The sequence below is a fragment of the Aythya ferina genome, assembly GCF_964211825.1.
Source record: "Aythya ferina genome assembly, chromosome: 3".
NCBI classification, from domain to species: domain Eukaryota; kingdom Metazoa; phylum Chordata; class Aves; order Anseriformes; family Anatidae; genus Aythya; species Aythya ferina.
In genome coordinates this window covers 38,034,186-38,062,175 of record NC_140298.1, presented here as the reverse complement: position 1 = coordinate 38,062,175, position 27,990 = coordinate 38,034,186, and the positions used below count along the sequence as shown (strand labels likewise).

At 35.4% G+C, this 27,990-nt stretch overlaps 1 protein-coding gene across 2 annotated transcripts in view; it reads right to left on the bottom strand.

Annotated features, from left to right (window-relative positions):
* The window catches only part of SRBD1 (S1 RNA binding domain 1), a 129,063-nt gene that overhangs the window by 39,138 nt on the left and 61,935 nt on the right, over positions 1-27,990 (bottom strand). For both annotated transcript variants that reach the window (XM_084515173.1, XM_084515174.1), the window contains exons 16-17: positions 27,853-27,944; positions 14,276-14,358 (exon numbers count right to left, since the gene is read on the bottom strand). In XM_084515173.1, the coding sequence (XP_084371299.1) occupies positions 14,276-14,358; positions 27,853-27,944 (175 nt within the window). The remainder of the gene's footprint in view (positions 1-14,275; positions 14,359-27,852; positions 27,945-27,990) is intronic.

The window sequence follows — 27,990 nt, the reverse complement described above, 5'->3', positions numbered from 1 at the left end:
ACTATTTACACCTTCATTTTTACTTTTAGAATTGTAAAGCTTTTAAACAGCAGACTAGTATACCTCTAACAACCTAAGAAAAGAGGCACAAACCTTCAAATGAATCACAAGGAATTAAATCTTGAAGATCTAAACAAAATATGTACCTGTTTTTATGTTTTTGTTTGTTTGTTTTGTTTGTTTGTTATTCCAAGTCCCTCTGACTCCAACTGAACATGTTCATAGCACCAAAATAACTGGTTGCTGCTTCGTGATTCAAATCAACAGCTAATAAAGACCTCTTTGTCAAGGATGATGAGATGACATACAGAACTCCAAAAGAAAAAACACAAATTCCTTGAAAAACAACTACTTCCAGTAACAGGGGTTTGATGAAGACATTGATTTGTGTATCACTGTGGGCATGAACATATCTACAGAGATTTCATAAAAATAATTAGCCAGCTATGAGAAGAGGTAATTCAGAAATCCTATGGTTTTGTTTTTGTTTTTAAAGTCATTACTTTACATTATTAGTAAAGTCATTACTTTACATTATTACATACATTATTACTCACTTCCTTATACAACAAGATTCAAACGCTTCCTCATGTAAGTCGTACAAAATTACAGGACTGTACAGGTTAAGCTGTGGGGAAAAGTAAAAAAAAAAAAAAAAAAAAATATTTGCAGTGTCAAATTCATTTGCATTTGTTTCTAAGTAAGCTCGAGTATATGATGTCTACTCTCAGGTTTTCGGGACAAATAATGAGCAAATACTCCTCCTCCTTTCAGCTAATGTATATGGGTATTTTTAAACCCATATTTAGAAGTTTGGCAATAAATGTAGAGGGTAACTAATTTTGCATAATGTCTCTTTTCCACTTTCAACATTCTGGCATAATATTAAAGACCAACTTGGGAAAGACGAGGGCAGAATAATTCTGTTATAAACTGTTTTCTCAGTTTTCAACTGGAAATTAAATTAGTAATCATTGTTCAGAAGATTTGTTAATACCATAAAGCTTGCCCTCACCCCCGATACTTCAAAAATAAAAAGTATCAAAACCTGCAGATAGTCACTTTTAATCTTAACTCAGACAGGCTGTGGTACTTGTACAGTCATAAAACATTTTCCATATATTTTCATCATGTCAAATGGAAATATATTCCAACACTTGAATTATGGAAACACAACCTGGCACAACCTGATAGTTCAGGAAGTGGGAGAAAGAAAGAAAACGTCAATTAATGCAATTACTCACAGAAAAGATACCAGGATGAGTACCTATCAGGTCAGGTTCAAAAACACATCAGAAGCCAGTGTCAAAAAAAAAAAAAAAGAAAGAAAAAGAAAAAGAAAAAAGCTTGCACTCTCTATGCTGAGTAGCACTATTAAATTCAGATGCAAGGTTCTGTTTAGGTTGGACAGGCCCCAACAGTAGAACAAAGTCAGTCTGTCTTAGTACCATAACCAAATTCTACAAGTTAACAGCTTTTCATGAAAAGCTGCCATTTCAAAATGTCAATCAAACCTGAATATAAGTGGGAACTCCTGCAGAAATAACCAGCTGCAGGTTTGAAAAACATTTTTCACTGAAAGTGGAAACACAAAAGATGTTTGAATGAGATCTCTTTTCATTCCTGTAACAGTAGACGGTCATTTTCACAACATCAAGGACAAAAACACAAGACAAAATTGCAAATAACGTCTTGAAAGAACCATTTGCAGGGGTGATGAATGATTCAAGTTACAAATGACAGAATTATTGGCAAATGGAAACTCATTAATATGAAAAAGCTTCTCTTATAAGACTATAGCTTGACTCCGCTTTTTTCTTACTACCTCTGAATTATTAGGTTGTGCATATTTATTTCAATCCATGTTTAATATTCATTTTCTCACCTTGAGGAAGAAGCTTGCACTAGCATCATCCAACTTGCAACAAAAGTATCATTGCTCTGCCATTTTGAGTTTATTAAACAAAATATACATTCTGAGTTAATGAAAACTCGAATTCTAACAGAAGGAAGTTAAAGTTTAAAATCCATTTATTGAAAACACAAGTTTTCTCATTCAGCTGTGTACATTCAAATCTAAGTCTTGTGTATGCAAAAAAAAGGCAAAAATATTATTTATGTAAGCGTACACCATAATGGAAAAGAAGCTTAGCAATAATGTTTTGGACATGTTCTCATTTCTAAAGAATATGGCTGGAATTAAGCTATTTTTTACGTTCTCTGAAAGATACATACTGTCTCTGAAAATTCATTTGCAACCCAAACACCAGCTCCACCATTTTAATTTTTTTAAGCAACAGACTGATATAAGCAGCGATGCATTCTGCAAGTCTCTACGTTCAGTGCCATGAAATGTATTTATGTAATAGGGAGCTCCGCTGAATAGCTTCACCAGAAGACCCACACCTAAGAAAGCCAGGAACACCTGTACTGTAAAACGATTGTTCATTACACAGTTCTCAGTATAACCAAGTAACTAAATGAATGACAGTGTAAATAGAAAATGCATGGCAGATAAACACCTCAACGTGTTGCACAGTTTAGAGCATTGGTGTAGACATCCTACTTTACACACTTTAGCCTGTGGCGGTCACACTGGGAAGGAGGCAATGATCATTGTGCAAGTGGGATAACATTAACTCTTTTGAGTGACACTACCTTTTCCTCAAGTAACATTTTTTCACCAAAAGCAAAATGCACAAAGTTACATAAAATTCACAAATTGTACCAAGATTAAGAAGCACAGGTGTATAAAATAGTTGCACATATCTATAGAATTAAAGGTTTGATGAGTAATGAAAAGATTGAGACTAACAGATATGATTCTTCAGCAGCATTCACCTACAACTAAGATGCTACACAGCATTAAATTCAAATAACTCATCAGTATAGCCTCAGTGTACTGAGACGTTGGTCACCCGATGTCACACTGTAGTACTGTGTCCTACAGCATACTAATATAACTGTACGATATCCAAAACCTTAATCTTCATATGATATCAAGGTGCATTTCTTTAGCTGCAGGCTGCAGCAGAACACCAAAGTTATGTGAGAGTTTTTTCTTACAGCAGAATTTTATCTTATTATTTATAATACTTCCACAAAAAAGATGACAAGAAATATAAGGAGTATTTTCATTGCTAGTTCTCGTTGTTAACAATTTGTATCACCAGCATTTGTTTCTAAGTAAGCTGGAATATATGATGTCTACTCTGAGGTTTTGGGGACAAATAATTAGCTGTATGAATAAACAGCTGAAGTAAGATTAACTTGACCATAAAAAGTTGCTACCAACCTATTTAAAAATCGAGACAGAGAAAAGGGAAAGAAGGAAAGAAACAAACTGTGCCAAACCTACTGCCTTCACAAGCAGAGTACTTTTTGAATATACTCAAAAGCATAAGGATTTCCTATTTACTTCAGGAAACAGCTTATGAGTCAAAACGTGCTGGAGGGTTTTTGTTTTGTTTTGTTAGGAGCTGCCAATTGTTAGTCAAGATTACTATTCATTTTACAGGAGTGTTAAGAATGCAAATGGTTAACAGTAGTATAAACTATATACTTGGTTTAAGTTTGAATGTCTAAAACTATTACACACTGCATTCATCTGCATTCCCTGTTTATGGGAATGAAATATGTAGTCATTTGAAGTCCACAATATGTATACTGTGTTTGTAATAACTGCAGATTTTACAAGCACATTATTCTTTCCATTAGGATTAAAACCTCACCGAATAGCAATTTGTGAAAGAATTCTAGCAGGGCCCTGAGCCCAGAACTCTGACCTCTGATGAGATGCTTGGCAGCAACAAACTCTAGGTCTAAGCAAAACATCTGGTTTGAGTTAGACTTCCTGAAAAAATAGCCCCTGTACTGGGGAAACTGGTATTCACTCAGCTTTGTCTATACGCTTTGACTGACTTCAACACTGCTACAGGAAAAAAAGCTTCTCCAGAATGCACGTCAATCACTGTAGACTTCTTGGTGGCCTCCAAAGAGCCAAGCACTTACATTAAGAGACACTTTATGCATTTGTTCATGCTTCTTGGGCATTTTCCTATTGTACTTCATAGCTCAATGTTTGCTTCACAATTAGTGCCAACTGTGAATTATCTAATCCAAAAGTATAGACAAGCTCAATATATAGATTTTGCCTGAAATAGTTTCTGCAGGTTTTTTTTCTTTAAACAATAATTATTTTAACTTCATTTTTCTTGCAAATTTAGACAATCACTGTCATCATAAAATGAATGGGAATATTCCCAAAAGAAACACAAACTTAAACGGCCAAGAAATTTGTAAGAACAGCAACAGTTTTTGGTTGGCTCCCAAAACATTTTCTACACGACAATTTTTACATTCATTTTATGGACAACGGTAACATAGAAGTGTAAGTGTAGAACAAAAGCTGATAGAATGCTGAAACGCTGAGACTGTTCCTGTGTGTAAGCACCACAAGCTCCAGCAAGCATGGATCAGGGAAGGATTGAGCTGGTGCTTTCTTCTCATTTTCCTGAGATGGAAAGAGCACTGTATCACAGAATAGGTGAAAATGAAGATTTGTACAACTTCTGCGGGCTCTGTAAAAGCTGCACTTTGTTAAAACCGATGGCCCAGGTAACGAACACAAATGTGAACAGCCCAGTGAAGCGGGCAGAGTGCAATTTCCATACCACACATGACTCAATGAGAAGTACAGGGCCAAATACTGTTTGCCGCATTTTCTTTGGAAATTTTGTGTTTTTAAATATCATAGTGAAGCCTCTTGAAACTAATTAAAACATAATAAAAAACAGCAAGCAATATCTACTAAGACCTTTTGAGTAGAAAACTCAAAATAATTGAGTTTGAAAGTAAAAAAATACAGAATTTAATTGAGAGCTCTGCCAACATTCACTGTATTATATCATACATGTATGAATAAGAGCTGTGCAATACTGTTGTATCCACAAACAATTTTGATATGTACAAATGAATTTACCTTTGATTGCATGAATAGTAGGACCTAAATCTATCAGTGAAATTCTTTTCTCTACATTCTCTACTGCCTGCCTTGATAAAAAAAAAAAAAAAGAAAAAAAAGGTTTTGGTGGAAAAAAGCATCTGAAAAAATATTTTCTTCCATCTACTATGGTATTTTACACAGGTCTGCCACACTAGTGTATATTGTCAATGTGCTCATAGTTTATTTTCTTCCTTTGATTGCTAATGCAATAATATTTTTATGCCTGATATAGCAGTAACTTTACCCTGGAATTAAATGTCAATTTCTACTTTCCACCCCCAAAATTTGAAATTAAACGCCACAGGTACTGACCCCCTGCATTGAGGCGAAATGCAGCCACCAACTCACAAAGGGACATTTATAAAATAAGCCTTGCTTGTTTGAACTGCAACACTGCCGTCACTGGAGTTTCACCCGGGAGACTTAAATAAATAAAAATAAACCGAAGTAATAAACACCATGTTTTATGGAGTTGCACACACACACGCAAGAAGTCCTCCTGGCAAACTTTAAAGATTAAACTTAAAAGCTGCCTCTCCCATTCCGGAAGACTCCTGGCCTAGACTGCTCTGAAGGCCTAGCAGCCCAAGTGCCCCTGTTCCACCTCAGCACCACAATGCAGAAACCAGATTGGTGCTCCAAATTAAGTCAGCTTAGTGATTCCTGAGTGCAACAGAAATAATGAATCCCCAACTATAATCTCAAGCAACATAAGATATGTTAAAAATATAAAACACAACTGCCTCTAGCCTATGGCTCTGCAATATGTCATGTCCTACAAACAGTTATGTCCTCTGAGGAGCTCAAGTTTTCTACTACTGATGGCATTCCAGTGGCCATGTTATTCACATGTCTTGAGTGAAACAATTCATTTATTTACTTATTTTTAAGGGAGTAACTTACATCTGTCCGTGGACTTTAGGGTTTTGGAAGACTCGATATAATTTCAGAGTCATCATCATCAGCTGGTTGACAGCAATAAAGACAACATTCACTTCAAATAACCCTGAATTATATACAGTTGAGTAAATTTGAATTTGTTTTGATTTAAGGTCTTCCAAAGTTGAGACCAACATGCTGAACAAAAATATTAAACTATCTATAACCCTGTGTCAACATATGATGCTACTGGGAATGGTAAGTGAATTAATTTTCCAAGGAAAATTAATTACTTATGACTTACAGTTGTAAAAGCAAACAACGTAACTCTGGATTAGGGCACATTTAATTTCTGTTTGGAGTAGCGATTAAATTAATTTCATATAATTCATGGTATGTAATGGAAAGCAGAACAAAGATGAAATCTTAGACAATGACTGACACAGAAAAAAGTGTATATTTATGTTCCTGATCCAAAAATAAAGGTCACAGATATTAATCACTGTCTAGCAAAACATAATTTTACTTTCTAAATCGATTATTTTTTTCAAAACTGTTAAAAAAAAAAAAAGTGTTATTAGCCAGATAAAATCTAAAAAGCAACAAACTAAAAAAAAATACCAGAGCAATCTTGCAATTTATAATGTCTCTTAGTGAAACAAAAGTACAATTTTTGGTGATATCAAAGGATTGAAAAATAACTGTCACATGATTCTTTTGAGGAACAGCAACACTGAATGCATTTTACACTAAGTTTAATCCATTTTAACTTAGGAAAAAATGGAAAAATTTGATTACAGATCCAAAATTTAAATAAATACATAAACACTGAAAAACAACCTAAACCTTAATTGTACAGTTTTTATCAGATATTCACATTTTCTAGTAAACAGTTAATGTGAAAAATAAAACCAAAGCTCAATGAACCTGTGAAAGAGTTCTTGCAGCATTCCATAATTTGACATTTGTTCAAATCAAGAAAAAAAAAAGGTGTTTTTAAACGCATCTCAGTGCAAAACTTACCAGTTCTTATTTTACAGATTTACCACTAAGACAGTTATTAACAAATATTAACAAACAGGTTACAGGTTTAAACTCCCATCAGCACTTTCATTGCCAGTTATGGACTCCTTCGGAAAGTGAATATGAATTTATTCCTGATTTCAGTGTTTTGGATATCAAGTCAGCAGCTGCTGTGCTACGAACTAAACTGGAAGTATGATAATATTAGCATTTTTCCTTAAGAGTCAAATGACTATAGTGTTAATTCATGAAACCAAAACAACAGATGCAACATATGACCATTGCACAGCAAACAGTAACTACGAAATTCCACTAACAAATAGTATTTACATGCAAGATGTTTAAGTCTACCCCCCCATACTCATTCAAAGCAAGTGATTCACATCTCAACTGCCACTTTTACCTGCTTTGCGGTAAAAAGAGATGCTTTCACTATAGTCATAGTTCAAACAATGTTATCATTATAATGTTTACATTAAAATCTGACTAGAATTTATAACGGCATCTTAAAAGATTTAAATTTCTTCAAATAAAATATGGGCTTGAAGCATAAGTTCTATGAATACAAATATCACAACAGGGATATAGAATAATTCCAAGAGTAATCTGTGTTGCTCTAGCTGTAACTTTACTGTGGTATTTTTAAGAACGTTTCAAAAATTGTAAAGAAGTTACAAAAATTTAAAACAAAGATTTAAACTCAAACAACTATTCACTGTTCAAATTGTGTATTTTTACCTACATTTATTAAACACTTCAAATGTAAACAGGAAACCCACTAGCATTTCACGCATTTAGGAAAGTGTTCGGTCAAGGTACTTTTGGAAATATAGGCTTTATCACCCAGCTTTTTGTCAATTAAGTATTTCCACATGGATGCAAAGAGCTACATTGAGGTGATTTGCCAGATTGCAGCCTTGCAACTCACATTTTGCTCCTCTTGCCACTTGGCTTCCGCATCAGAATAGAGTCTCTGAGGAGTTTAAATCTGCCCTGTTGGCGCATAACTCATCTAGCCTGTGTTTGAACTAGCTCTGCCCAAATGCACTTACAGAAAAGCAATTCAATCTGAAATATTAAACAGGTTTGCACAGAGGGTACGCTATACCTGAGGATTTTTGCCCAGGAGCTCCTACCTACTTCTTTTGTGGCAGTAAACAACCTGTATGCCTTTTTTGTATGCTTTTTTTTTTTTTTTGCCTTTTTTTTTTTTTTGGGGGGGGGGGGGGGAACTATAGCATATATAAGTTTAATCCAATTCGAGCACAAATCACATGAGATAGTTTCCACCAAGCCTGTTTTCATATGGTGACAAAAAAACTTCCTAAGAAAGTTCTGCTAACAGAATTGGCAATTAAGCAATCAGAAACTAACTGACAAGTGAAGGTAAATCTGTCAAACAGCTGTTTCCTATCAACATGCTTTGATTATTCCACCTCCATATATCAACATTTCTTCCAAAAAACTTTCCTACTTCTGTTAAAATCTCAGAAGCTCTATACAAATACACATATGCAGATACAAACTCTCCAATAATAAATAGCAGCAACACAAGAGGGACATTATTAGCATTAACATCTAAAATTTACCTGCTGTTCAGGTTGCTTACAAAAGGAACATCTCTGACAGTTTTCAAATGCTCTCTAGCATGCATTTTTGTGACAGCAGTGAAAAATAGATGCAGTCCATTGGCAGCTCCATGAGTGACATGTGCAGATGCAGTGATACTGCTGTGCTCTTGCACTCTTTGTAAATACACAAGCACAATTTTCCTTCATTTCCTTAAAGGGACAGTATCTCACCTCACTCAACTGGCATGTTTCCTTGGAGATGACAGCAATTACAAAATCATTAATAACATACATGCCGTTTTCTTTCTATATTCCTTTTTATTTTCCCTTCACTGTAACTGGCCACAACAGCCTAGCTAAACATTATTGTGCTACTGCTGTGCTATTTGCCTCACAGAGAACAACTAGCCCCAACCAAAGAGACTCTGCCAAGTTCCAGGATATAAACCATATTCTGCAGGCAGCAAAACTGTTGCCGAAGATAAGTTTAAATTATGCAAATCCAACAGAGGTGTAACTTACTTAGAAAAGAATCTACTTCATTTCATGGGGTGAGGAAGCATCCGAAAACCATTACCGTTACTGCCTGTCTCTTCCTGACAAGGCTGTCTGCAAAGATTTTCTTCCCAAAGACCTGCGACAGCTTGGTTCACAGGACTTTACTCTTCAAAATTAAAAGTGCATTATTCACCTAAAAATAGTGTTGGGCACGAACAGGTATGATTTTTCTTTGGTTTCCTCTCAAAGCTAATACTTTAACACTACTACACTATAATTAAGAGAATCTGCAGCCAGCAAATTGATGGTCTGCAAAACCTAACTAAAGGCTGGATAAGTAATCCTAACAAAAGGTTTCCATAATTTCCTGTGTGTTAGAATTCCGGAATTAAGCACAGTCATATTCACCAGCCTACCTATCCAATTACTTTGCACACCTTTTCCCTACTGCCAAGACACATTTTTGCCTGCTTTTAATGAGATTTTATGGGGAAAACCACCACACCCTGTCCCTCAAAAAAATTTTGTACACCTTAAAACTTGGAGGTGTACTCCTCTCCTTTTTCCTCAAGTTTCAGAGCAAGCAACTCTATTTTCTATGCAGGAGAAAAAAAAACACATAACAATAGTCTTCTTCGCAGGAGACTAGAGGTTCAGGAAAGAGATTAAAGTTTCCTTTATTGAGAAATAGAGCTAAGAGCATTCTTGTGAAATACTATCCCATTTGCCTGTCTTTCGAGTCCCAGTGAATTTGTTCGGATATGAGACCTAATAGAGAGGAGGTAACTGGACAAATTCTGGGTGATTGTATTTTATTTTTTTATAACAATACTGACAACATATCCTTTAGTCTATGTTGTTTAGGAGGTTCTTTAGTACCAGTAGCCAGTTTCTCTCATTGTACCTACCCTACTGTAGCAGATAGACTCCAATCAACCAACATAACATTTCATGTTAATTATTTTCAACTTGAAGTACATTTGTAATAAAACAGTTGTCATATGCTGTCATAAAGGTGTGATATTAATTACATCACAGTAATCAGACCACCCTTAATAAGTGACATATACAGAACTGAACATTGGTATCCTTAGACACCTACTGTTTATGCAAAGTTCTCTATGCACCATTCCAGTTAAAGTACAATAAAAAAAAAAAAAAAACAAACACCAAAACACCAAAAAAACAATATAAGCAAGCTCAGAACTGCAAGTATATCACAAGAGATCCAGTTCTGTGCCTAACTGCATGTATAAATTCAGTATAGTAATACAGAAAGAATGCTGAAGCATTTTGTAGACAGACTGTTCAACCTGGTGTTGAAACCTGAAATCTGCAGTTCAGACCAGCAAACAACATTCCTACTGAACGGAGTTTTCCACAGGAGCTACATGAATCACACAATACAAAGCACTGTTCACCTAATAAATAAGGCATCCCATTTTCTTAATCACAAAAACCTAAACTGCAAACCAACACAAATTTGTTTTAATAAGCTTAATAAAGCAAGCTCAAGTTTAAGGTTGCTTTGACAATCACACCTCAGAGATTAAAAAAACTACTCTCTTGCACATCGTATGTCATCGTGCTCTCACATCATACATGAGTGATTCTCCTATGCTATCCAAGTAATACACCTAACAACTCAAATACACTATGGGCCAATTAATCAAAAAATAAAGAAGAAGAATAAAGTTCTTAAATAGCCAGCAAAAAATGTACATATCTGATAGAAGGAGCAGCCAGCTCCAGTGCTTCGCTCCATGTTATTCAATAACAGCATAATATGCAAAGGATTTATAATCAAAACCAGACACAAACAGGATATGTCTCTTTTGTATTATCATTAAAAACTCTGTATGTATTTTACAGAAAAACAATGACGAGGCTTTTCTTAAACTACATATCAATCCTTTGTGATGGCCAATGTTCAGACTACGACAATTGTTTGTACTCACCAGCTACTTCACAGTTTTTTTTATTAGCAATTTCCTATTCAAAAGCTAATATTCAAGTTTCCTCTGTTAGAGAAACAAGACAACAATATTTAATTTATCCAGAATATTGATAACAAACAACTAAAATGCCTATCAAATTTTAGCTGAAATAATAAAATGTCCTATAGTTAATCAAATGCAAAGCTGATACAATTCAGAAATGAGAGGAACTTGGTGAGGAAAAAGGACAAGAAGGAATTGAATAGGCATTTCCAAATTTTAAACTCGTATTATTAGGTATTCCAATTAGCCTTTATGAAACCCTTTTGGTCAGGATCCTCCAGCAACATAAATCAGAATTAGCTTAACAAACTTAAGTAAGAATTAGCCCAACATTTTTTTTTCTCCTGAAGGAGCCATTGCTTAAGAGTACCAGTCACAAATTTTATTTCTTTTGACAAAAATGTTTCAGCTACATCTGGAATCAAGCACTTCAGAGGTTATAAAGCTGCATACATTATGACTTACATCCTTTTGGGATGTTAATTTTCCAAATGCGTTAAATAGCAAATATGTTAGCGCATTCAAAAATGTATCACAGAGATTTTTGCACTCCAAAACCTAGAAAGACCAAATAGCATGTTGCTTTTTCAAGATCAAACATAGCACATTTTTTAATATTTGACATGACTTGTTAAGAATCCTGACCCTTCAACACATACCATACGTTGTGTTCCTAGACTACAGGTGAGGCGGAGCTCCCATCACCATGATGTGCATTTTCCCTGCTGAGGTTACTATTTTTCTAGCATCCAGGAATTCTGCACATCAAACCAAAAGCCAAGAACAAGCCAAATTTAACCTTGTCCCTTCGCATTCTTCTTCCCTTTTCTGCCTTATAATGCAGATTCAAGCTTTGACTTTTTAAAGTTTTATTAATTTAATTCCCCTATTACCTGGTTTATTCTCATATGAAAAGCTGTTTTTTTGTTTGAGAGGAAAGATCCCCCCCCCCCCCCCCCCGCCCAGATTCTTTTTCTTTTTAATCCATTTTCTTTGCTCTGGAATTCAATTCCCTAACCACAACCTTTGTGAAGCAGCTTTGTTCTCAGCTCTTATCTACATCATCCAAGCACATTACAATTACAGTGGTGATTCATCAGCCAAAAATTCAGTTTGCAGTGTAATAATGTATTGAGCCACTAACTACTTTCCTGATATGAATTAAGCTTTGAACTGCCACTGGGAGGTGACAAGGCAAACATATTCCGCATCAGGCAGAGCTTGAGCATCATCCTCATGTTCAACTACAGAAGAAATCATACTAATATGAACTGAAGGTGATAAATTAATTTTGGCTAGGTTCTTGTCTGGGAGGAAAGAACGATTTTCCTAATGAGATAAAGATAAAAGAAAACAAGGACCTTTAGGCGACTGGAATTTTGGTCTGTGAGAGACCCTAATAAATCAGGTGGTGCTTCTCTTTGTTAAAGGAAGTACCTGTTAGGAGATTGGGGGCCTGTTTATTTTTCTCTGACAAAACAGATTTTCTTGGTACTGCACAAACTCAGAATCATAACTTGAAAGGAGAATGAAATCAGGTGGTGAAGTGCAAACTTCATTCTTTTTTTTTTTTTTTTGTCATCTAAAATAAGTTAACACAAATCGCAACTGACCATGCTCAATTTCCTGAGTTGGTACTTACCCTGTTAGCCTGTACCAAGTACAGCCACTGAGGCTGTTGTGAACAGCTGCAATATGGTCATTGCAATATCTACCTGATATCATGCTCCCCAAACCAACTACCAACTCTATGCCTTTTAGCTTTCGACATATGCTTCTCTGTAACATGTACATGGGCCACAGCAGATAGTGTACATCTAAATCAATACCTTCTGGCCAAGTAAGGCAAATTACACGTAGTAATCGACAGTATACTTCAAATAGTAAGGTATTCCTTTATATTGATTAAAATTTAGTTTAAAAACAACTAACTTCTACTTGAAGGGCTGTGATTAGGACATAGCATTTCAAGATTCTTTTTTTTATTCCTTAAAACAAAGACCAACAAAAATCTATATCACTTTTCATTGTTGTTACTGCTGCTAATTTTATAAATAAAAGCAGTGCGTCTCCATTACTAAGAAAATCAAGTGTGTTTTAGACTGAATCTTTTTTTGACAAATGACTACCCTGATTTTAGCGGCCATCATTAAAGCCCGCTTTTACTGAAATAGAGATATTTAAGTTAAACAACTCTACACTATTTCAGTCTTTCAAGATAATTTTCTTCAAAAACTGTGGTATAGTTCATACTGAAAGATTAATTACATAAGTTAGTTTTACTGCTAAGTTCTGCAATTAGGAACACTAATACATAAAATGTACTCTGCGGCAACACAAGTACAACTTGCAAAACCAGTGCTGCCTGCTACCTTTACCAACTAAAATGTTGGCCACAGTTCTTTCTAAAACATAAAAATGCAATAATCCAGGATACGCACTTCTTTGAAATTTGTCACACCACCTTTAGCAGTGGAAGTAGACTATTGTAGTCTGCTAATTGCATTCTACCCCATTAACTCTCACACGGTTACCTGAAAGTACAGATCCAAACACTTCTGTGCTTTTTATTTCTGTTCCAGCCTTACAAATTTACTTACTTTCCATAGTCTCAAAAATAAAGACAAAAGCACATGCTATGTTTTCCTTCCTCCCCAACCCCATCTCTATTTGGTGCGAATTAAGCACTTGCGTAAACACTTTCCTGTATGGATGTCAAAATGCTACAAAATAACCCTGTGTGATGTACCACTTCTCAATACCATTCCCTTTCTAAACACGTTTTGAAGGTAGATGTTACTTCCCAGAATCGACCTACAAAAACATACAGAAAAGCTACCAAACTTTACAGTTCAACTTTAGTAAATGAAAAACTTCAAAACAAATGCTTTATTACAAACTTCTAAGAAGGAATGCACCTAATAGCACAAATTAATGGCTTCTAAATGGAGGATCAATATCTCATTGTATTTTACACAAAGAGCTAAAACCTCATTGCTGTAACAATGCAAAAAAAAAATAAAAGAAGGCATTACGGATCAGGTTACCTGTCTGATCTGATGTTTTTAATAGACTATAAATCTGGCTACAGCCATTTCTGAGTCTCAATCACAATCGTTAAAACTAGAGATTAGAAAAGAGGCATACTATGACTTTTTCAAAGGCATTTACTACCATTCTACCAATTCTACAAATATCTGTTAAAGGAAGCTAGTTGGCACTTAATTACAAAAAAAGCATTTTGATGTTGCTCTATATCATGATGGATTACTGAGATTAAATGATACATATTACCTTACCTGATACATTCCAACTCCTATGTGTTTGGGCTCAATTTTCACTAGCTCAGCTAATGGGTCTTGTACACGTCTAGCTATGGAAACTGAAAAATAGAATTAGAAGAAAAATATTGTTTTATCTGAAAAAAATCACAATTATATAAGTGGCTTTGCTATTTTCAGCCTTCTACAAATTTAACTTTTTTTTTTTTAACTTTGAAATTATCACTTTATATTATAATCTTTTTTCTCTGTTAGACAAGAGATGAAATGTACATTAATCAAACTTTTTAACTGAAAAATTAATGCAAAGACTTAATGAAGATTTCGTACTGTAATCACATTAGAATCATTTACTCAGGCCACAGAGCTTGTAAACACAACCATGTACAGAAAAATTTCTCCCTCATCTCTATATTAAAATGCATACTTAGCACTTAAAATTATAATCTTCAACCTTAAATCACAGATATATATCATTTGTGCATTTGTACTAAGAATGACAGAAGTGGGGATGGGACAGAAGATGGCTGTGGCTCTTTGAAAGCTATTACCTTCAAAACCACACCCACAGCTGGCATTAGTCACACCAAGATGCTTTTTCTAAAGTTTACTTTACCGTTAAATTCATTTTTAAAGGATATCAAGAAACAGAGGAAGAACAGATAGAAGTCAGGAATAAGAGTGTATATACAGTTGGTGGTTTCATCAATGATACATAATCTTTAAATTGGAAAACTGGAAATACCTCACCTGGTTTTTTTTTTTTTATATAAAACAAGACAAATTACATGAGGATATGATTGTATCATACACAATTAAAAACAATATATTTTTCATAAAACATTTTATATATAAGTTTTACAGAGCTTTACTCTTTTAATATATATACACATACACATATATAAGCTTCACTCAGAATCACCTGTTTGTTTACATTCAACAGGACCTTTTGAGATCATCTCATCTAACTCCCTTGCTCAAGCAAGGTGAGCTAGAGCAGGTTGCCCAGGACTGTGTTCAGCTGGGTTCTGAATATCTCCATGGATGGGGACTCCACAACCTCTCCAGGTAACCTGTGCCAGTGTTTGACCACTGTCACAGTAAAAAAGTGTTGTTTTTTTTTTGTTTTGTTTGTTTATGTGTTCAGATGGAATTTCTTGAGTTTCTATTTGCGTCCTCTTGTCCTGCCAGTGGTCACTACTAAGAAGAGTCTGTCTCCTTCTTCATTCCACCCCATCAGGTATTTCCACACATCAGTGACATCCTTCTAACCCTTTTTTTTTTTTTTTTTTTTTTTTGTTTGTTTCCCAGTCCCAGTTCTCTCAGCCATTCCTTGTCTGAAAAGAGCTCCAATGCCTTAATAACATTTGAGGTCCTAATCTGAACGACAGTTACCATTACTGCAGATTGTTAATGACTTCACAGTGTTTTGGAAACGGATTCAACTTAACACTGACACTTGAAGCCAAAACAGTAAACCTAATGCCTATTTATTAGTTATGCAAGATTATCAAACAAGAACTGCAAAGTTTGTCAACTGAAGACATCATTAGAGATTTCACTTCAAAGGATTTACTTTGAAGGATTTGCAATAGTAAATGTACAGTTAGCATGAAGTTCACTGCTCTGCCACGCAAGACTCTTCATACTTTTATTTTCCATATGCTGACAATGGCAGTTTGCTAGCTCAGCTCATGGAGCACTACTCTGGTGACATCTGACACGCCTGCTTCTCTAGCAGAGAAGTTCTGCATTCAAAGGCTATCACATATGGCTTCTCATCAAAAATCACAAAAGGCTAACTAGTGCAAGTACAATTTTTATAGCTCACATAGCTTACTACAGAAATGCTTTCTTACAATAGTCATATTAATTTCCTTGAAACACTAGTAGTAACTATCACCAGTCACCTAACAAACACAAGTGGAACAGAACACTAATGGAAGTAGTATCAATACAACACAGGAAACATTTAAAACTGTACAGGTATTTCTTCTGAATGCTTTTATGTCTCTCTCTGTGTACAATATTTATCTGCTGTAAGTTATCTTAAGCTCAATAACCACAGAGCATTTTACAGAATTTTCTTTTTAACCTAATACAAAAGTTTCAAAAGCTACATTTTAGACAACTGAGAGCAATATGGCACTGTCCACATCACCTTTCATTACATCTTTTAAAAACAGGCAATTGCACAGATAGGCTGCTACGGGAAATTTCCAAGCATAACCTTCTCTAAGGAACCTTGAATGAAAAGTAAAACTTGGACTCTTCATTTCCTAACAGCTAGATTGACAATGCCGTCATATCCCTACGAGGCTTCCACCAGCAGAGGTGCAGGCCCTGACCCGGCAAAGCCCTTCAGCACAGATGCATGGCGGTAATCCCACCGGAGCCAGCAATACTCTGCATGCATAAAGTTACATAGATAGTTAAGTGCTTTCCTGGATGATACAGGAAATAGTTACAATATTGAAGCGTAAAGATCAATTAGCAGTCAGTTATATGGTTTAAAGGATGCAGTTCCTACAGTCATGCCAGCAGGACAGCTGACCTGCTGAATTTCCACTGAAGCCTCTATTTTACTCCAGAACACTTCAAATTCAAACTAAAAGACAGCACAATAGGGAAAGCATTAAAGAGAGTACAGATTCTCTCCAGGCACAAATTCACTCCAACAATGACTCAAGATGAACATTCACTGTCTCTTGCACAGACAAACCCACCTTTTCTTTGTTATATTAATAGCACACTTCAATAGATGTATCTTTTTAAGGGGCACTGAGGCTCCACTCCAGCAATTTGATCCATGTGGCTGGACTCCTGCAATGCAAGCAGAGCCTGGCTGAAATCATGAGGACTCTGCAGAAATGCAAGGTCTGCTCCCTGTGGACCAGACTGCAAAATCAGACAGTAAAACCTGATGGTCTTACATTGTCCTCATAAAAATTAAATCACTGTACTTCAAGCATTTTTCAGATTAAAGTATTACAGTAATACAGATATTTATTAAAGGTAATTGCTTGTATGTTTTAAAGCCCATTTCAGGAATGGCTATTAACCATTAATTTTTAGAACACTAAAGATGAAATAAATTGGCAGTGCACTCTCACTTCCACTGTTAACATGGTATGCTTCTCTTTTTCTAACAAACAACCAAATAAATAAAGCTCCATGATGGCATGCAGGGAAAAAACAGAAAATCAGGTTTCTCAAAAAATCATCTGCAGAACCAGATTAAATGTTTGAGATGCCATTCACAAAATATACTAGTCTAAGTAACATGGGGAAAGACGTTATTTAATATTAAACAGAGCATTAGCATCACGATGAGACATCCTTCTAGTAGAAAACAAGAATTACACACCAGATAGATGCAAAGCTTCAAGTTGTCAATTAAGAACAAAACATTATTGTAATATTTGGAATGACAGCAACATATTGTGCTGCCATGCAGTAAATCCATGTAAAATTTAAAAGCTTGAGGGGACAGGATGGCCTAGGTGGTCCTCTGACTTTAATGTAGATTAACTTCACCTCCAAATACAAAGAGAAATAAAGAAGGTGAAAGAAAGCATATTAGCCGAAATCCTGTCTTGTCATTAGGACCTTTTCTGTCATTTTGTGAGAAAGGTAATTTAACTGTTTGGTGGTCTCAGTTGACTGTACTGTGGTTATTTGACAAGACAAACCCTTCAGATATTTAAATATTTTTGCCTGCCAGTGATAACAGTGCAGTGCCTGAAAAGCTTGCATAAGAGTTGCCTGCACAAGTCACATCAGTCTCAGACTCTAATCTTCATAGAAAATACAGTATTATATGAAAATGTTTTGTTTCCTAATGGCTAATGAGCAGACGTGCCCTCATGAACTTGCAAACATCCTTAATTATCTGACTGCTCCTGTCTTAAACGATCAAATCTCTCAATTACAAACTGAAAAATTTAAAATTAAGACTATTTTCCTCACACATGCATGTTTTGCATTTAATTTTTTTTTTTTTTTTTACTAATACTTTCTACAATAAGGAATATCATTTTTCACAGGGATTAAAAAGGAGAGAGTTTCCACTCTGGAAGACTGGTAAGTTTTCAGTCAGATTTTTTTTTCAGACTGCAGACTGTCCGTTCTTGACAGCAAGGGGGGAAAAACAACATAACAGCTTCCAACTGTTTCTCTAGAGGGTGTGTGTGTATATACATTTATATATAATACATATACACACACACACAGGCTGTATCAGCTGCCATCCCTAAATACGGAATTAGTGCTAACTTCTTAATTAGGCTACCTGCCTCCCCTCAGTAGTGGAATAGATATAAACCAATTGTTACAGCCAAAGCCAGATGTGCACACTATTTAAGGTGCAGGAACAGCTAGAAATCTTGTCACAGATTGTCACTAGGCCACAAAAATATATTATAAATAGTTTCAAGTACTGTGCCTGCTTCAGGGGCAGCTTGCCAATTTTTATGGTTAAGACAACCATATATTAAAATCTTCTCTTTTTGTAGTGCTATATTCCAGAGCCACACCATAAAGTGAAAACTTAATGGCTATAGATAAGGAAACTGTGAAAATGCGCCAGAAATGACTATGAATGACTATGGGTGTGAGAAGAAAAATAAATAAATAAATGAACGAATAGATAGATATTTAGTTACAGTGGTATTCTAATGTTGCTTGCCACTACAAGAGGCAACTAATTTTTGGCCAGAAGTCCCAAGTTTTACGATGATGGCATCTCTTTAAATACACATATAAATGGGTCTTAATATAAGGATAAAAACATCCCCATCACAAACCATGTCAATGTAGCTATCTTACAAATGGGAAAATTGTTCTGTATTTTGAAACAATATGAAGATGTGAAGGCAGTGGGTAGTTTTACAGTTATTATCCTTTTAAATAAATAAATATTTGGCAACCACAAGCTACAAGGTTATTGTAGTTCAAACTCAATTTTGTCATAAATAAGAACATTCTGTATTTTTATTATAAAACCTCAGTATTTTGTTCTTGAGAGAAAATATAGCTGAGACATGCTAGGAGAACATCCAAGTTATTCTTCTTCCACCTCCATTTTTAAATTAACTTTTGCACCTTAAAAGTCTGAGTTGAAACAGCAAATGTCAATTAAATAAGAATAATGTATTAACGTAATCAAAGACTAACTCATAAATGCATGTGTAATTACTCTGAATATATCATATGAGGGTAGATATGGGAACATTACAACTTATTTAAATCCTTTTATAAAGCTTATTATTGTGCTCAAGATCAATTACTCTCCATAAGTATCTGCAATAATGTTTACTCAGTGATCGATTGTTCAGGTTTCCTGAGTCCTGGAAGCTTTCTATCCTGTTGACCTGAATTTCACCCTCCTTGCAAAGGATACAGTGAAACGTACAGTAGTCTTTTCATTAAGCATTCTTTCTCAGTAGGTCAGGAATTGTGACACAGTTTTGAATCCTCATATATCTTCTTGGTGGGTTTAAAGTATGCAATTTATTTTAAGCAACTGCTCAACAGCTGCATTTCATCCAAAATTCTTCTGTGGCAAGTGAGCAGGTTTTTGTTTTAAAAAGGTTACATTTTAGTTTACTTTTAACTCCATAAAACTGATAATCTGTTATTTGCTTAAGATTAATGAAATAATGAATGACAACGTTCTATTTACTTACTACAAAAATCTTTAAACGAGACTGCTTGAATACAAAAAGTAACTAAGAAATACATCTGAAGATGAAATCCTCAACAAGTGAATATTACAGTACAAATTCCTAAAGTCAATATTTTTCTTAGAAACACTATCAAAAGCCACTTTCCTCTGTTGTAAGTATTTATAGTTTTGGTATCACAAGATAATAGTGTTTTTTTTTTTTTTTGTTTTTGTTTTTTTTTTTTTTTTTGTTTTTGTTTTGTTTTTTAATTCAACCTTATATGGGAGGTATATAACTACTTAATTGGAGTCTATGTAATTTTTCCACCCTACAAATGGGTTAGTCATACAGGATGGTATAAATTCAGAAAACTCCTTCCCCATCTGCGCAGCTTAAAAGGTAGAAATTGTCGGTACGCTTTTCTCCTTCAGATCACTGTTCCCAATTTTAACTGCATCACCATGGCATTGATTACTATGACTACTAAAAGTGAAAATTACTTGAAGTTCTGTACTTACAAGAGTTATTCACTTACGTCAGCAACCTTTCATAAGTGACCAGAATGTTCTTTCCTATGCCTGTAAGTAAGAGCATCAGCTTTGGTGAATTGCACTGCTATATTAAAAGCAAAACAAAAACCTCCTCCAATTAAAGAGCAGCCTTGTACTCGTCATTCCTCCGGCTCAAGGCTTCAAAGAAGCAAAGCCTTTTAACAAAAATACATAGACACACACATGCATAGTTACTTCCCTAGCAAGGGAAATAAACCATTTTCTAATCTAACTCTTTTATGCTAATAGCAACTGCCTTTACCAGAGCCAGGCCTAATGCGCTGCTTTGGGAGATTGCTTTTAGGCAGAACTAGTGGTGCATTTTCAGACTGTTCAGAAATGCAGCAAATTATGCTCTGTAAATAAAAGACAAAGTCCATCTGCTGAACTCAGACCCATCTGGGATATGAGAAATAGGTTCATGAGAAGAAGGCAAAGTGAATATCACATCTTTCCACAAATTATGCAAAGATTACACATCACGTGCAAACATCTACAGAGAATGATGCTCAGTTAAAAGCTACACACACACACCCCTCTTAGCTTAGCAGAAATACTGATCCAAAACAACCAAATAGAGGAGTTTTCACCGACCTCAAAATAACCTCCTGTTTTAATTCTGTAACAAGACAGAAGCCTTGTGGAATCTCAGTGGATCTTGGTCTTGCAGATCAGAGATCAAACTCCTCCTGTCCACAACTATATTCTACTGCTTCAGAGGCAATACAGCACAGATTACCAGGATGCTGATGATTATATACCAGCTCTCATGCATGCCATCAAGTTTGCATGAATTGGAAAAATGCTAGATTCTTGCCTAGAATAACAAGAAAGTAAAAACCAGCAAGCATCTCTAACAGCTGTGTAACAAACCATTCACCGCTGGCACCACTGTACCACTGTTCTCCATTAATTCAAATCCATTTCTCTATTTCTCAAAAACCTGATGCAGATACTCGTGTTCATGCACAACTATAAGAGGCCTCATCATTTACAAACTATCTGCAGTTATGGAATGTTTTTTAAAAATTATTCAGATTTACTATAACTTCTGCTTAAACAGTACAACCCAGTCTACTTTAAGCTTTAGACCAGCTTCTGCTCATTCTGCACATTGGTAGGAACTGGTCCTATAGGGAGAGAAACAACAAGCCCTCCTTACCTTTTAGTGCTGTTCACCGCCCATTTTGTTTCTAACCATTGCATCTTTTCCCTTCCAACAGTATAACTAAACTCATTCTTAAATGCTACAGAATAAAGCTGATGAAATACAGAAATTGAAATAATAAATTGAAATGCAATTTCAATTTATTCACCTGTAACTGCACACGACCCATCTAAACAGGTAAGATTTTGTAGCAGATGCGAAATGTTTTCAATGTACAAAAAATTTGAGTTTACTTTTCTTTCTTTTATGTCTTTCTGAAAACTTGTGGAGCTTGCACCAATCCTCTATGATTAGCTATAGAAGGAAGCTTCCACTTAGAAAGCAGCGCGAATAGTTTAACCGTAAGACTTCTGTCCAATAAAGTTTTTGAAAAATGACCTTCTTTCCTGAGTAGCCAAGGGGGAATAGTGCTCTTTTAAGAATATGAAGAAATTAGCTCAAGTAGACATCAAGGCACTATGTCCCACACATCTAATCATCAAATTGTTTTACTTTCCTTAAGATAAAGTCAAAAGAAATTATATTTTTTCTGATCTTTACCTTCTATCTGCTGGCCAGTATGACAGCTCTGAACTGTATGTCTCTATCTTTAACAGCACCCAAGGGAATAAAGCCCTGTAGCATGACAGTCTCTAAGTCCTAACAAGCCCCCAAAGCCTATAAGGCTTTCTTTTGCAAGGAAAAGTGCAAGTGGTTTGCTGAACTTTGAGTGTACAATAATCCAATGCGTTCTGCCCTGTGGAGAGAAGACAAGCAGATGGGATTTGACAATGCTAAAGCAAGCTGTGCTGTGTGACCTTTTGCTCTCCCAGACTCTTTATTCTCAGAAATCATCCTTTAGAAACAAAACAGTTTCTATACTGGATCATACCTGTGTGTGCTGCATGACACAGATTCTTGCCCTGTTAGCACTTCAAGTCTTTTCAAAAAGTAATCTTAAGGAGCATTTTACCAACACTCATTATTTTGCTAACTGGGTGACACAGCTATGTGGTTGGGGAAAAATGAGCATTTATTGGATTTGCTGCATTAGATGAAGTATGTTATTCTTGTTTCACCATCTGAGAACAGAAGGGCAGATTAAAAACCAAATTCATTTGATCACATTCAAGTACAGAAGTAAATCAGAGGCTTAGCATGAGATCTGTTCTAGTAAGTGATAATACTTACGTGATATCTGAAAAGACATAGCTCTCTTTACGAGCACATCCCATGTTTAAAGAATTCTAACATTCAAGTTTACCTGCATGATTTTTATGAACCTGTGCAATGAAGTGTGTTAATTTATTTTGCTTTTTAAATAGTGAAAAAAGACTGCTAGAGCAGTCGTGTAAAAATGAAAGGTAATTCATCAATTTAACAAAGTGAATTAATTCCTCATTTAATATTACTGAACATATATCCAGACCAGGGCAAAATTCCAGCTTAACTACTGCCTTATAGCAATTCTCCACTATCAGGCCACCATTTGCCAGAACTCAGCAGTAGTTTCCTGTTTCTTAGAAGTTTTTAAGCAATACTCATTTCATCACAGTATCCGCTTCAAAAAGTGGAGGTGGGCATTCCACCAGGTTGGCTGCTTTTCATATTACACAGACAGCAGAAGAAAATAAAAATCCTGATTGAAGCACATGCCAAACAAATGGTTCATCTGTTATCTGCCCTATACCAAAAATAACAACAAAACACTATCTAACCACACCTTAAGAAGTTTTCAGGCTTCTAGGAAGTAAATAAATTCTGTATTTCTGCATGTCAACCCTTCAGCACTGAGAAAGGTCTTAAATGTTTATGTTTCCTACAGACTTCACCTGTCTCTCCACAATCTTTCCATTGGTTTAGCCAACCTTGTTCACTCAACAAGCTTCTGCAGCAGCATTTGAGAAGCGTTACAGGGGAAAACAAAAAAAAAAAAAAAAAAAAAAAAAAGCAAGGCGATGTCTACTAACAGCCAGCTGCACAGACTCATTTTATTTCTTGTTCTAGAAGCCTCATTTTCATTAGCAATACAGGATCTGCACACCAAAATAAACCCTTGAGCAAAAAACTATATAGGAGAGGATAGAGGTAAAACAATCAAGGTACCAACTTCTGGTAGATGCACATTCCACAGTTCACAGGCCCAATAACAACAACTGAAAACAGGCTGACACCAGTTCTCATGGAGTACATCTGTTTGAGTCAAGAGCGCTTGCCACCACTGAGTTTATTCTTTTCTTTCACTCATGAAAAGAATACTGCATCAAGACAGTCTTCTCAAAAACTGATGGTGAAAGAAAGGTAATAGCAAGGAGAACTACTGCTATATTTGAAGGCAAAGTAACTATTCATTCAGCACGGTGTTACAGCTACATCAAAGGAAAACTTGCATCCAGATCCATCAAAAAAGGGCACAGGCAAATCTCAACCAGAGAGACCTGGAATAACCCAGAGATTATGTATAAATGTAATTACATGTAAGTCACAATAAATAACTCCTACTTGAAGTTGTCATAAAAGTTAACCAAAGCTCAAATATGCAAAGTATCACACAGATGGCAGCTCAGAATGAAACATATCAAGACAGCCAGGTAAGTATGAATTTGACTGCTTTTAAAAAAGTAAGCCAAAATTAAATATTTGACTCCTTCTTTAAGAAGATGGGAAGAGGACACAGTGGAACAGAAAGAAGAACTGCAGTCACTCACCCAGCCCCACAGTTCCCTCACTGCCCTTCCACTAATCCTTAAGAAAGGTAGTCACAAAGCCTCAAGAAGACACACACTAATAAGTTTCACAAAGATGATCAGCATTTACAACTTGCTAACCACTCTTGTTAAGGTGCACATTCTCCCTGACAAGAAATCCCACTCTGAATCAGCCTATTCTGAGGCTTCAGGGAAGGAGAATACAAGGAAGCCTTTCATTCCCTTCTCTCTCAAGCTGCAACTCTCTACTGCAAGGTTCATCCAAAAACCCCAGTGACTTGTTCTTTAGGCAGGACCCTCCTAATCTGCTGCAGCTGAACTACCTCAGCCTATCAAGTAGGAAATCCTTTTATTGCTCTGGCCTATAAGCCTCTTATCTCCCAATTCTGTGAGGCTGAGAAATAGCTGTTCTGCTCATTAATCCTACAATGACTGTCAAAAGGGGATATATACCATCTCGCTCTACTCAAACACAAATAACTAGATTTCATCAAGTTCTTCACTATCTACTTAGTCAAATCTCACTCTACAAGATTTTATAGGAATTGGAATAGCAGTAGAGAAGCTTCTGCACTTTCATGAAATATACATATTTGGTGCTACAAATTTTTTTGTGAACTTGGATTAATATAAAGTATTGACAATAGAGCTGATACTAAGGCCAGAAAGAGGAAACGTACCCATCTCTGGAGGTCAATTCTAAAACCATACAAACCCTACCCCACTGCCGGCAACACAGATACAAGCAAATAGCTTATGAAATGAGCATTTTGTTTATCAGCTAAGCACAATAATTGTTAGAAGTGCTGTATGGATGAGTATGAAGAGTTTCTGCTACAGTTTATGCATATCTAATTAGTTTATCTGTCTTAATTATTATGGAGGTCATGGATGAGATGGGTTTAAAGACAGCTCAAAGACAATAAAAATAACCAGTTGAGTTCTTGGCTTAATTAAAATACCAATTAGCACTCCCACAAAATGCTTGTTTTCCCTCCTATACACTTAGGCAAAAAAGAAATTACTACAATAATATGTACATTTATTATTTTAAGATTGGGATTGATGTCTTCTACGCTAAACAGCATTGTAAATATGACAGATTTCACTAGAAGTAAAAGTTATTAAATTATACATATTGCACGATATTTTACGTTCATGTACCTGGATGGACAGACACAAGCTTACCTGTGTAATTAAAAAACAAACAAAAAAAAAAACCTTCCATAGTTTGTGTTGAGAGAAATGTTAAAGTGGCAAACTGTGTTAAGATCACAGATATCTCACATCAGTTGTACCTTTTATTTTAACTATAAATGTCACACTTCATCATGCAGCTGTCAGCTTCTTTTAATGTGCTAAATGCTATCATGTAAGCACAGAACTTGACATGATGTAACACAACAATTAAAATAAAAAACAAGTCAGCTTTGACACCATGTCATTTTTCCATTTGCTGCAAATTAAAAGAAAGGGAAATCAAAAGTACAAAAGTAAAAGCTACTTAAGAAAAAAGTTTGCAAAGAAAAAAAACAGCAGTTACTATTTCCCTCTCATGTTATGTCACTTTGTTATGTTCAGCCTAAAAAAAAAAAGTGTCCACAGCTTTAGTGCAGCTAATTACAAATTGACACCAAAAGACATCAAGAAAAATGTCTGAAGTCTAAAACTTCTCAAAAGATTCTGTTGTAATAAATACACTTCTCATTGTCAGTTCCATGAAAGCTGACATCCACAGAACTAAGCAATTATTTTTCACTTTCTATCCTGCCCTTTTTTCAGTTTCTAACCACTGAGGTACTGCTGCAGCATGTTAAAAGAGCTCATGCTTTTTAAACCAGATGCAACAGCTTTTAAGTGATGCCTGACGCAACTCCTGATAATAATGGAGAAATGATGAACTCCAGATAATTAATACCGAAATTGGTTATGTATTACAAATTTGATTTACCATATTTTCATGCACAGTGCTAAATAAAAGTTCCTGAATGTTTCAGCAACTAACTTCTTAAAAAAGGGAAATGCACACCTGGAAAAGTAAATTGTTGTTAATAAGATTTTTCCTGTTTTAATATTTCTCTGTTCTTTTACCTCAAACTCTAAAACCACATTTAATACATCCGCAGCAAAAAAAAAAAAACAAACACATGCTTGGGCCCAAGGGAAAGTTAGTGGCATCTGTCACAAACACAGGAATGTCACAGGCCTAACGCTTGCTCAGGTCATACCATGACACAAGCAAAATCTCTTTGGCCCAGGGAAGAAATGATGACAGCAGAGCCAGTTCACAGACAGGAAGGAATGAGTCAAGCAGAAAGAGGTTAGAGGCCCGTCCTGGGAAGGGCTAATGCAGACATTTGAAAAAATTTCCTGTAAAACTGTTCTCTTAAAACATTGTATTAACACAAATCCCTTTTTCCCCTTTATGGAAATAAGAGAAAAGAGGAACATGGAAAATCCTGGGAAGTTTTACCCCCAAATACCACATAACTTCAGAACTTATTTCTGCTGACCTATTTTGACGTATTCCTAAGAATTTTCAGGCCAGTAGCCTGCTAAAGTAAGATTAAGAACATTGTCATTTTGAGATTTATGTAAGAACGCTACTGCACTTTTAAGCCTGCTTTATTTATTTATTTTTGAGTATGACAGCAAATTGCAGAAAAAAAAATGAAAAAGCTGGTGTTGATAAAAACAAAGACCAAAAGACACACAAATAAAAATATACAAGTGAAGTAATACAGAACAACCTCAGACCTGCTTTTAAAAAGACATCTCCCGATAAACCAACTCCATGAGTAGTTTGGACACCAGTGAAGTTGCTAAGAATTTGATCTTTGTAGAGCACCCTTTAACTAAAAACTGAAAATTATTAACACTGACTACACTTGTATATTTCTAAAAATTTAGGTTGTATTATACTCAAATAACATTTATGCTGAACTGTATATATACATGTATATATATATACACACAGATACCATACAACTAAATAGTATTTCTAGAGGACCTCTACCTGAAGACTTCAAAAAGTGATCACGATGAAGGCAAAAAAAAAAAACTGACATCATCATACTTCAGAATGAACACAACTTCGAATTCTCTCTTCTATTCTTACAGTTTACCTAGCCCTTCAAATGTTTAAGTGCTATCACAGATATTTGTATACATACAAGCAAAAAAGAAGAGAGGAAAAGTCTTGTTCCTGTGGGCACAGACATATCCAACTGTGAAAGTTCATACAATTTATTGGTTATATTTAATCCCCCTAAATTCTACCGTACCATCCTGGTACAAAAATAAGTCCACATGGTCCATTACATTACAGGCCTTGGTAAAAGATAATGTCTTTGATTTGCACACCTAGGACTTCAGATGTGCAGAATTCAAATTCAGAAACAAAGGAGACAAACTCTTCATTTTCTTCTAATACATATATTTGATTATGTATACTTAATATTGTAAACAGTCTGAGAACTGAGTTCCATGTTGAAATGGTGATAAAATGCAACAGACATCATACCTGCACTTCTAAGGTTAGGGTCTAGGTCTGGCATTTCCTTTGATGCTTCTGGACTCACACTGTAGATAGATGCTCCTGCTTCACTGACAATGCTGCAAAATAAAATGGCAAGTAATCAAAAAACACACAACTGAAAAT